Below are 11,657 nucleotides of genomic sequence, written 5' to 3'. Positions count from 1 at the left end.
CTCAACCTTTTTTTAGGCGAGGCACCCTTTCAGTTCATGAAAAATCTCAAGGCACCCCAAACCAACAAGCCGTAACATGGCATGGCATCGCATCCGATACCATACAAGCTTAAAAAAGTAACACATTTGGAGACATCACACGACCTACGTTCAAAGTTGCAGCTGACTGGGGCGACCTATATTTACTTTATTGTGCGAAAATGGCAGATAAAAGATTCCACTGACTAGCATTAACTCATCAATTTAGACAAAAATGTATTATATTACATAATTAATTCGTCAGCTACGTCTCCGCGGCACCCCTGAGGGGGGCCCGTGGCACCCCTGTTGAGAAACCCTGCTATAGACTACATGATGTCTGCATACTATCTGTGTCATCCAGTAGGCCTACTTCAAGTTCCTGAGTCACTGGTCCTGGACCAGTTGCCCAATACAGAGGGGAAAACGAGTGCCCCATCTGTAACAAATGCTGTCGTACAGGGAGGATCAAAAGACCATTTTAAATGTGTATATCCTGGAATGAAACGTGATATAGAGCAACAAGTAGCTGGGAAGCTGACAGTGGGCCACTTTATCTAGCAAAGAGGTTCAAAATTTAGAAAATTAAAAAATGAGAAAATTGAAAGTGGTTGATATTCTTTCTTTCAAAAAATAAACAATTGTTGTTGAAATATTGAAATACATTTTCCAAATAGGTCGGTTCCTTTAATTGGAAAAGGTTTCCACTGATAATATTTCATGAACTATTAATTTAATCCTGATCTATGCCCAACCCATCATTATTTGTCTTGGTTCTGTGTGTGAGTGTGTGTGTGTGTGTGTGTGTGTGTGTGTGTGTGTGTGTGTGTGTGCGTGTGCGCGCGCGCTCCCCCGCGCGTGCGTGCATGCGTGTGTGTGTGTGTGTGTGTGTGCGCGCGCGCGCGCTCCCCCGCGCGTGCGTGCATGCGTGCGTTCTGAGTGTTCTGAGTCAGCAATCTGATACTATCCTCCTGTTTATTTAGGGACACTTACAGCTGTTTACTTTTTTCAGGATGCAGTCCGCCGTGTTGGCATGTCAACAGTTCGGGGCTTCCTTAAACCGACGCCTGTTGCAGATTAGATGTAGCCACTTGCCTCTTGTCATCAGCCTCCCTCCAGCCTGTTCTGTGCAGAGGAAAATGCCTCTTCTGTCTAAACCTGTAAACAGGGCAGTGTATGGACATGCAGGAACTGGCATAGTCTCCTTCCCATGTCATAGCCTACCAGCAGCTGATTTCAAGGAGCGGAGTAAATGCTGTCATTTCGTGTTCTGATTACATGCACCGACCTCATGGGTCTAAACTCAGGGTCAGCGCTCAGTGGGTTATAGGGTGGCCCCGGTAGATTATCGTGGATTCACGGGGCCACGGGCCAAGTCATCAGAAAGGTGGGAAGGAGGCGCTTTCCGCCAGTTTGCGGTAACCAAACAGATCCACGTCCAAACCTGATTCACACTGTGTTTGTGTAGTTCCTGAGAAAGTCTCAAAGCCAGCGTGACGCACGCTGACTGCACATTTCTCCCTTTCTCATTTGGCTACTGTGCATCAGAGCTGTCACGTTTGATGAGTGAGCGCCACAGGGCATTGCCCAAAAAAATAGTGCGTTTGGCTTAAACAAGCCAGAACAAGCCATACGCAGCCGTGCCAAAACGATTAACCTCCCTCATATTCTCATGCACTCAAACACTTTCAACTCACGCATCCTGGCTGCTATAGGCTACTTGTGTGACCATGTTTCAACCAGATTTCAGTTTTTAAGGATTCTAAACTGCTAGGCCAACTTGATGAGAGACAGCAGTCCGCAATATCGATGGGAAGTCAAGATCAGTAGCCTATAGTTCATAGGTTACTATCTTTTGACTTGCATTCTTGTAAGAATTGAAGGTATCTCACAGTCATTGAAACATTTCGTTCATCACCTCCACCGCTGTAGCCGAGAGAGAGAGAGAGAGAGAGAGAGAGAGAGAGAGAGAGAGAGAGAGAGAGAGAGAGAGAGAGAGAGAAAAGGGGGGCAGAACTAACAGTAGAAGTCAAGTCAAGCAGGTTTGCCTTGTGTCAGTTGAGCCTATCCCACTGAGTGTGTGACAGTTACGTTGTTATCCATCGGACACGGATGTGGAGCCACCGCGTAAAAAAGCCACTGCGTTGTGAAGCGACCGCTGCGTAAAAAGGTAGGTTCTTAAAAATACTTTGCAACAATATAGTGACATCCTTACAAACAACTTTGTTTCGATACATGTTAGGCTATGATTCCACTTTCTCTCGGTCTTTCTATGGTGTATGGAACGAGAGCTATTTTGGTACAAAGCAGACTGCGTTTAAGATAGCCTACTTGTTTTGGGCATTCAAATATCGTCACAATTCTGTTTTCTGTTGAATTGGAGGTGATACTTAAATGTAGATACTTCAGTCTTATGATCATAAAATCTATATCAAACTCTTTAGGGGTGTGATTCCCGAGAATAAACGTACGATATGTTGTCTAAAGGCTTGCGATTCGGTCTCAGAATGGTTTTAATAGAATTAGGCTACAGGGGATGATTTTGCTCACATTGTGCTTCGAGATGTTTGCTGCCTGCAAGATGCATCCCAAAAACAACGGTTCACTTTTGCATCGCCACTTCTTCCAGACCACTCGTCGCTGTGTGTTCCCAGACGCTTAAATGCGCGCACATGTCTTGAGCGGATACATTCTAGATGGAATGCAACTCAAATCGCCCAGTGCGAAGTGTTAAACGTTTTTTTTTATTGGAAAAAATAAACATCCGAACTAGATGGTATCCCTGCTGCAATCAGGTGGGTGTCTCGGAGAGTTTACAAAAACAGTTGTCTGTCAAAAATAATTTGGCTGCTCGAACGAGTTCGTGGTGAGGATAGAATTGAGTAGACAATAATACAACAGTTGTTAGAGGCAATTGGGCATTCTCTTTCTCAATTATACACAACCCGGGTTATTTTGAGCTAGATTGAGAAGTACAATTACAGATGTCGTCTTTTAATGTGACTTCAATTTAATTTAAATTATTCTACTTAAAGATACACTAAAATGTGAAAATTGGCGTGTTTTTAATTGTACACTGTTGTGTCACTGAGATGCATTTTCCAGTTATACATGATTCTCTTCTTGTGGTTTCTTGCAGAGCTGTGGCCCGTCAGACTCTCAAACTGAGCTCAACAGCGCCGCTTAATGGTTGCCAGAGGATACACTATAGGCCTACATCCGAAGATCCCATTGGATTTGCTTGATCAGAGTTGGTTGACACTGATCTCTTGCGACTAAAGACTTTGGAGTTATCGACTATGAGGTTCATTGCTTTTCCCACAATGGGCCAGTATCCCACTGTCATTTTATGTGACTTATAGTTATTTTCAAAGTACAGGGCATTGACTACAGTCCCTGGAGCAGTGTGGGATTAGGTGCCTTGCTCAAGGGCACCTCAGCCATGGAGTAAGATAGGAAGTGGAAGGGTGGGATTCGAACCTGCAACCCTCTGAACTTAAGTCCATCTCCTTAACCACTGAACCACGGCTGCCATCAATTACACCTAACCTGATTATGATAAGCACACGGACAGAACAGTAGCTTTCATTACCACATAAATCAACCTCCATTGCAGCAATCAGCACCATGGAGGCCTCGCACGCTGCATCCATGGCGGCCTCCCCCACCACCTCAGCAGTGTCCACCACCACCTCGTTCCCGGGCGTCCTGCACTTCTTCACCGAGTACCAGAACAACATGGTGATCGTGGCGCACTACAACTTCACCGGCAAGCTGAAGCAGGACAAGTACAAGGAAGGTAATGTGGCATTCATGCATTATACTTTTTATCTTCTCTATTTTACTCTACAATTTCCTTCTGAGCAATAGCTCTAGGTCAAAGTATGTGCAATATCTAGGTTTGTATTATTTCTTTGGATGACTCCAGAGGGCCAAAACTGGAACGTTTGCGTGTAACACTAACAATGGTTGTCTGTTACCCTGTTGTTTATATGTTTGTTTGTTTGTTTATTTGTTCTTTGTGGTCCCAAGTCTGTCTGTTGTGGTGATCTGATGTTAACTGTGAATTACACTTTCTCATGTCCATTCTGAATTTCTCTCCTGAAGAGACAATAAAGGATAATCGAATCTAATAATCTAATAATCTCATCTAATCTAAGGCCTGAAGCCCAAGGCCGTCGCCTTCCTGCTGGTGTGCCTGTGGTCCTAAGCAGTGTTAATTTTGTCAGCTTTTTTTGATTCAGTCGTAGTCTTAGTCACAATGACGAAAATCAATTTTAGTCTTAGTCAAATTTTAGTCATTGTCTTCCCAATTTAGTCTTAGTCTTTGTCTAAATGACGAAAATCAATTTTAGTCTTGGTCAATTTTTAGTCATTTTAGTCAACACTGTACATAATAGAACTTCTCCCCACACTGCTTCTCTTTTTAACATACAGTGTATATCATTGACTGTACAGCTTCTCTTTTTAACATATATCACACTTTGTAGAATGAAACTTCTTCACACACTGGTTCTCTTTTTCTCTATTTTATTGAACACCAGTGTTAATTTAGTCAGCTTTTAAAAATGTAGTCTTAGTTTTAGTCACAATGACGAAAATCAATTTTAGTCTTAGTCATATTTTAGTCATTGCCTTCCCAGTTTAGTCTTAGTCTTAGTCTAAATGACGAAAATCAAAAAAGGGCTTTGACAAAATATTTTAGTCATAGTCATGGTTGACGAAATTAACGCCGGTCCCAAGTCTGTCTGTTGTGGTGATCTGATGATAACTGTGAATCACACTTTCTCATGTCCATTCTGAATGTCAAGGTCTGAAGCCCGAGGCGGTGGCCTTCCTGCTGGTCTGCCTGCTCATCGTGCTGGAGAACGCGGTGGTGCTGGCCGCCATCTGGCGCAACAAGAAGTTCCACCTGCCCATGTACTATCTCCTAGGCAACCTGACGCTGTCCGACCTGCTGGCGGGTTTCACCTACATGGTCAACATCGTCATGTCGGGCCCCAACTCGCTCAAGCTGACGCCGCTGCTCTGGTTCCTGCGCGAGGGCGGCGTCTTCATCACGCTGGCGGCGTCCGTCGTCAGCCTGCTGGCCATCGCCATCGAGCGCCACGTCACCATGGCGCGCATGAAGCCGTACCAGGGTGCCAAGCGGGGCCGCATGTTTGCGCTGATCGGCGCCAGCTGGGCGCTGTCGGTGCTGCTGGGTGTGCTGCCCATCATGGGGTGGAACTGCATGGGCCGGCTGGAGACGTGCTCGACCGTCCTGCCGCTCTACGCCAAGAGTTACATCCTGTTCTGCGTCACGGTGTTCTCGGCCGTGCTGCTGGCCATCGCCGCACTGTACGGACGCATCTTCCGTGTGGTCAAGTCCAACACGCAGCGGCTGACGACGACGGCGGGCAGCCTGCGTGGCGGCAGCAGCATCAAGAAGAAGAGCCCGTCGCTGCGGCGCTCGCAGAAGTACATGGCGCTGCTGAAGACGGTGACCATCGTGCTGGGCGTCTTCGTGGCCTGCTGGCTGCCGCTCTTCGTGCTGCTGCTGCTGGATTTCGTGTGCCCGGCCAAGGTAGGGGTGGGCGATATGACCATATAAATTATTGAGTTCTCATTGTGCACTTTATAAGAGTGTCATCAGTGTGTTAACATTTGTTATTATATGGTTGTGACGTCATCTGTCGAATGCTCCATTCATTTCAACGGGGCTCCCCAACGTTCGGACGTCTGTTATTTTTCGATAACGGACGGGTTGGTCTATAACAGACCGCTGTCAATGGCAACAAGACTTTTCACTGCTAAAGCGACTTTTCAACAAGACTCTAATCAGCTGCTGTGATAGACAGCCGTTGTCCTGGCTACCGCTGTCAATGGCAACAAGACGTTCACTGCTAAAGCCACTGGCTTGTATACAAGTCAGTGGCTAAAGCGAATGTTTCATATCACTCCGCGGTCTTTTGTCACTCTAATCAGCTGCTGTGATAGACAACACCTGTAGTCCTGGCTACCTAGCTATTGCCTAGCGGTGTTCCACAACGGCACTGTTTTGTTTTGCGCAGCAACAATCTTAACATTAAATAGGTCTAAAGAAATGTCCCCGCCATGTGTGAATCATTTAAGTATATCCATATAATAAGCGGGTTAACTTTCGGCGAGTCGGTCGCTTTGTGGAATAGCAGCACTTCAGAGAGAACAAGACCCCTCCGCTCCGCGTCGGGGTCTAAAGATTCTCTCTGTCGTGCTGCTATTCCACGGTAGCGACCTTCTCGCCGAACGTTAACCCTTACGTAACATTTTGCTTGACACCGGTGTCATAAGAATGTCATTACAGTGTCATAAAAGTGTCATAATAGTGTTACACACGTGTCATGAACATTAGGCCCATTGCCCATTGTCATAAACATTTTATGACTGTTGGCCTTAAGTGACATTCGTTTGTGGCAAAGACAAAGGTTTGGCAAAGACACCGGTGTCAAATTAAGTGTTACTTAACATTTTATTAACTGCAAATTACAAATTGCAAGAATATCAAAAATGAATGTTTGTTGTTTTTAGGCGTGCCACGTGCTCTACAAGGCAGACTACTTCCTGGGCGTGGCCATGGTGAACTCGCTGCTCAACCCCATCATCTACACGCTGACGAGCAAGGACATGCGGCGCGCCATCCTGCGCCTGCTGTGCCGCCGCTGCCTGATGACGGAGGACGGCCGAGTCAAGAAGCTGGGCATGCCTTTCCTGGAGTGCAGCTTCAGCAAGACGGACGCCAACGCCTACGCCACCGCCTCGCACGGACGCCTGGAGGGGCTGGAGACCACCATCTCCTCTGGGAACAACGTCACCACGCCCTCGCCCATCAAGGCCATGCACCACCCCAAGGCCTTCCTCAGCAAGGCCGGAAAATGATTTTTTTCTGGATTGTTGACCTTTTATAAGACTTGGTCATTACCATTTTGGTGACGATAAGGTTATAACAGAGCTAACAGAGCCTCTGCACTAAGGGCTTAAAGTGTTTACATGTTAGGGGCTTTTTGCCTGGAGGGGCTGGAGACACCACGCCATCGCCCATCAAGGCCATGCACCACCCCAAGGCCTTCCTCAGCAAGGCCAGCAAGTCCTGAAGAATGTTTTTTTTTTTCTGGATCATTGACCTTTTTTTAAAGATTTTTTTTTTGGTCTTTTACGACTTTATTGACAGGACAGTTTGAGAGGTGAACAGGAACCGAATGGGGAGAGAGATGGTTGAGGGGTCGGCAAATGACCCGGGCCGAGAATCGAATCCGGGTCAGCCGCATGGCATGACGAGTGCCTTACCGGTTGGCCACGGCAGGGCCTGTTGACCTTTTTTAAAAGTGCATTTTAGGAGCTTTTTTTGCCTGGAGAGTCTGGAGATCCCCATGTCTTCACAACACCCGCCTAACCCATCAAGCCACCCGCAACCCACCTGGATGTCTTTCTTTTGTCTTTTTGACTTTTTAGTGACAGGAAGCAAGCCCGGAGAGAGAGAGAGAGAGAGAGGGAGGGAAGGGCCGGCAAAGGACCCGGGCCAGAAATCGAACCCGCGTTGGCTGCTCAGCAGACAAGTGCCCCACCGGCAGGGCACGGCAAGGCTCCACCTGGATGTCTTCTTGAGTCCTGAAACAAGTCCTAAAAATAAACGGGGCCTTGATGACTTGATTGAAGATTGCTTTGATGGGGACAGCATTTGCAGCAACATCACACCACACCCTCATCCACCCCAAGGTATTCCTGAACAAGTCCTGAAAGCAGAGGTATTCCTGTCCTGATGCAAAAGTTCAAAGATCCATGCACTGCTTCTAGGTGCTGGTAAATGTAGGAATATGCAATACTTCAAAAGGAAAACATTTACCGCACACTTGTTTGACTTTATGATCTTTTATTCAGAGCAAACAACGCATTTGGCCTGTGCGCCATCAGGTTCATTCAGGCACAGCGGTATTCCTGTCCTGATGTAGGATCATTTTGAGGGGACAGCATTGGCAGCATTGATCTTTGACCTTGACCTTTGACCTTTGATATTGTTTCTGATGTCAAATGGGCAATTTATGACAACTTCACCCATGAAGGCCATCAATCCACCCCAATGTATTCCTGATCAGGTTCTGGAAAAGGGTTTTTCCTGTCTGTCGTCTTATTGACCTTGTTGGACTTTTTTTTGCCTTATTAAGGGTAGGACAATGAGGGGAGACAGGAAACGAGTGGGAGAGAGAGAGAGAGAGAGAGAGAGAGAGAGAGAGAGAGAGAGAGAGAGAGAGAGAGAGAGAGAGAGAGACTGGGGGCATGGCTGGGAAATGACCCACGCTGGATTAGAACCTATGTTCCCATGGGTAGTGTGTTGCCTGTGTGTGGTACAGTATTAGTGCACCTCCCCCCCACCCTCATCCTGCTGGACTAACTTGGGGAAAGACTATTTTGAGGGGAGAGCATTGACCCTGCAGGGCCTTTGAGAACACATTGATCTCATTCTTGATATCCAGAGGTACCATATGTTTTGTAATAGAACTATAGCCTAAAATATTGTGTGGCACTACCAGTATGCCGTTACTCTGTGTGTGTGTGTGTGTGTGTGTGTGTCTGTGTCTGTGTGTGCACTGCGCAGGTGTGCACCCGTTGCCTTCCTTGTCAGTCTGTCACGTGCACATTGGATCCAGAGAGAGGATCACAGAGACTTCACAAAACCACAGACTTCCTTAGGAGCTATAAATGGATTAAGAAAAAGCTTGAGCTGTGAAGGCGAACATGGGATAAAAAAACAGACTTGTAAAGTAATCATTTTTCCTCACGTCTTAATGCCTTCTTCTGCATTTTACGTTTGCACTAAACTTCTTTGTCTTTGTCTTTCTTTGTCCAACACAAAATACTTTTTTGTACACTATTCTCTACTCTGTTAAGTCACATCTTCCTGTAAATGACCTATTCTTTCTTCCTCTCGACGCCCAGTTTTTTTTTCTCAACGCTTTGTATTTCTGCAGACGGGACTTAAATTGTTCTAAATCAAGTGGTTAGGCAGGCCTGGAATTCGCTGGCTCGAAGTCTCAGGCCCCTTCAGACTTCCTTTGTGTCTTTAGGATAAACTATACTGTGAGCAGCGGTGGTGAATGCCACAGTGGCGGTGGAACAATACATTACATACACAGTGACTTGGCTGATGCTTTTGTTCAAATGCAACTTACAGTTATTTAGGTGCAGGGTACTGGTTACAGTCCCTCGAGCGATTTGGGGTTTCAGTAGGTGTCTTGATCGAGCGCACCTCAGCCATTACCTGTCTGTTAGGGTGGGATTTGAACCTGCAACTCCCTGAACCCAAACCCAGCACCATTTGACCACCATTACAGTAGATCACGGCTGCCCTACGATGCAAGAGCTACTCTTTGTGCAAGTGGTGCTGCTGCTAGCCAGAGTATCGCAGGAGTGGCACCGGTTAACTGTAAAATCATGACCCATAGGAGAAAGATGACTATAAAACTTATATGGCTATATAAATCTTGTAGAAGGATTGGCCACTTTAAAGGGACACTGTGTAGGAGATGGTCAAAAAAGGTACTGCAACTGTGCTGCTCGTTGAAACTGGGCTGCCTATTGCCAAATTTGATCTTTACGTGAAAGTTTACTAGTAATTAACAAATATTTTCTAGTATGGTCCAAGTAGAGTCATTTTTGCAGCTAAAAATGGCTATTTTTGGAAACTCAAAAGGGCGGACCATGGAGAAGATCCCCCTTTTCATGTATGAAAAGTGCAAATTTTCCAGTCATAATGAATACTTAGAATTTGATGGTGGTGGTAAGTATTCATGAAAAAGGCAACATTAGTGAATGGGCAGCATGAATTCTGGAAATAAACAACTAAAAATCTCACACAGTGTCCCTTTAATAGTATGGGGGGCCATATCAGTAAGGACTCATACCCATTCCATGTACAATGTTTATACTGTAATGACTGTTGCAGCTCATGAAATGTACAGGATGTGTGTGTGCCCTTACTTACACAATGTTATATGAGGAAAATGTGGACTTCTACAGTATTATCCACATACAAATTGTGTTGTCCATACATGAATAATTGTATAAGTTATATTGAGATCCTCCTCATGTGGGTGGTTAAAATGTCTGTGATTGTGCCATGTGCAATTCAAGGTCAATTCATGTTCAAGAAGTGGACATTTCAGAAGGAGAAACATTTTCTGGTCATCAGCTTTTTCAAAGATGTTGGGAACACAAAAAAGTAGGGCAATCTGTCTTAAAGATAGGAAGTACGCTACCTGAGCAGATTTCACAGTTCAGTAGTTCACAAAATGTATTGCCACCGTTTACTGTAATGTGTTTACCGCACTGTGTGCTCACAGTTCAATAAAAATAACCTCGCCCATTCATCTTTGCTCCTCTGAAACATGACACTAGACTAGATAGATATAGACACTAGATACGGTGTTGCTTTTCAAATGCAGCTAAAGGATCTAATGTTTTCAAATGTGTGTACTATTTTCCCCTACAAAACATTTTTTCCTTTCCTGAAACATTTTGTAACATTTAATTAAGGCCTAAATTATGGGATATATTTTTTATAACTTTGTACTTTTTGATAGAAAAATAAACAGCTGTTTGAAAAATAACCTGCACTTCTGTTTCTTTTTGACATTGTATTGTTTGGTCAGCCCTCTATTTAATGTACAACATTTCTTGTGTTTAAATGTTTTCATATTGTTTTGTATTTTGGTAGGAGTGTTTACTTGGTGTTTGTATAAATATACTATGTGGTATGGTTGAGGTTTCCCACTTAGAATAAAGGAGACCGGACAGCGTTCCGAGTTGCTTGTACTTCATTGCCTGTCGGACGTTCTACGGGCCCAGCACTGAGGAAGGAAATATCTGACAGGCAATAAAGTACAGTAACTAAGACTGCTGTCCTGTCTCCTTAATTTTTAATATTTCTTACGGAATGAGCAGCCAGTTGCTCTTCACTTTTGTTGAGTTATGCATGAGTGCATTATGAAACTTATTTTCAGCTTCCCCACTTCAAATACCATACGCATCAGGCAAGCAAGCAGCCTCCCCCTCCTCCACCACCACATCTGTTAATTGCATTGCCCTACATACTGTTCTGCAGGCATTTTGTAAAAAAAATGATGTTTCAGAAACAAGGCCTTCTCTTTTTCGCGCAAGACTTTAAATTCCTCTACAAAACGTGACGAGTTGCCTGGTGGTCACCTGAAAGAAAGATGAGCCCGTATAAGCCCATTTGGTTCAGCATCTCATCAGTCGTTGATGAAGCTCTTTATATTACCAAAATGTATCTTCTTTTAACCCATTTTGTCCTAAGGTTTTTTTTGGGAAAAGGTGCCCTCTCCCTATTAAAACCTAAATATCTCAGCCTCCAAAGCACATACAAACACGAAATAAGTGGCATTTAAAAGCTAGAGCCTTCATGTTGCACTAGATTGTGTTCATTCAGCTCTAACATACCCACATGTTTAATAAAACAACTCAAATCTCAAGAACTTGAATGCAGCGTATATGTCGCTCCAGGACACAATGGGTTAATGGTCAACATTCAACTGCTCAAGCCTTTGTCTTTGCCATAACTGGATGTCACTTAAGGCCAACAGTCATAAAATGATTATGACATGGAC

At 44.8% G+C, this 11,657-nt stretch overlaps 1 protein-coding gene across 2 annotated transcripts; it reads left to right on the top strand.

Moving 5' to 3' along the window:
- The first annotated feature begins 2,086 nt into the window (after nucleotides 1-2,086).
- Nucleotides 2,087-10,617, top strand: s1pr5b (sphingosine-1-phosphate receptor 5b). Of its 2 annotated transcripts, XM_063196000.1 has the most exons (5): nucleotides 2,087-2,188; nucleotides 3,158-3,322; nucleotides 3,635-3,817; nucleotides 4,830-5,584; nucleotides 6,568-10,617. In XM_063196000.1, exons 3-5 carry the CDS (start codon nucleotides 3,646-3,648, stop codon nucleotides 6,913-6,915), a joined length of 1,275 nt encoding a protein of 424 aa, XP_063052070.1. In that variant the 5' UTR covers nucleotides 2,087-2,188; nucleotides 3,158-3,322; nucleotides 3,635-3,645; the 3' UTR covers nucleotides 6,916-10,617. The 2 variants fall into 2 exon arrangements, with proteins under 2 accessions (XP_063052070.1, XP_063052066.1); XM_063195996.1 differs by having other exon boundaries at nucleotides 3,158-3,817.
- Nucleotides 10,618-11,657: the final 1,040 nt, after the last annotated feature.

This window comes from Engraulis encrasicolus, chromosome 1 (assembly GCF_034702125.1).
Source record: "Engraulis encrasicolus isolate BLACKSEA-1 chromosome 1, IST_EnEncr_1.0, whole genome shotgun sequence".
Lineage (NCBI taxonomy): Eukaryota > Metazoa > Chordata > Actinopteri > Clupeiformes > Engraulidae > Engraulis > Engraulis encrasicolus.
This window is presented reverse-complemented; position numbering and strand designations above follow the sequence as displayed.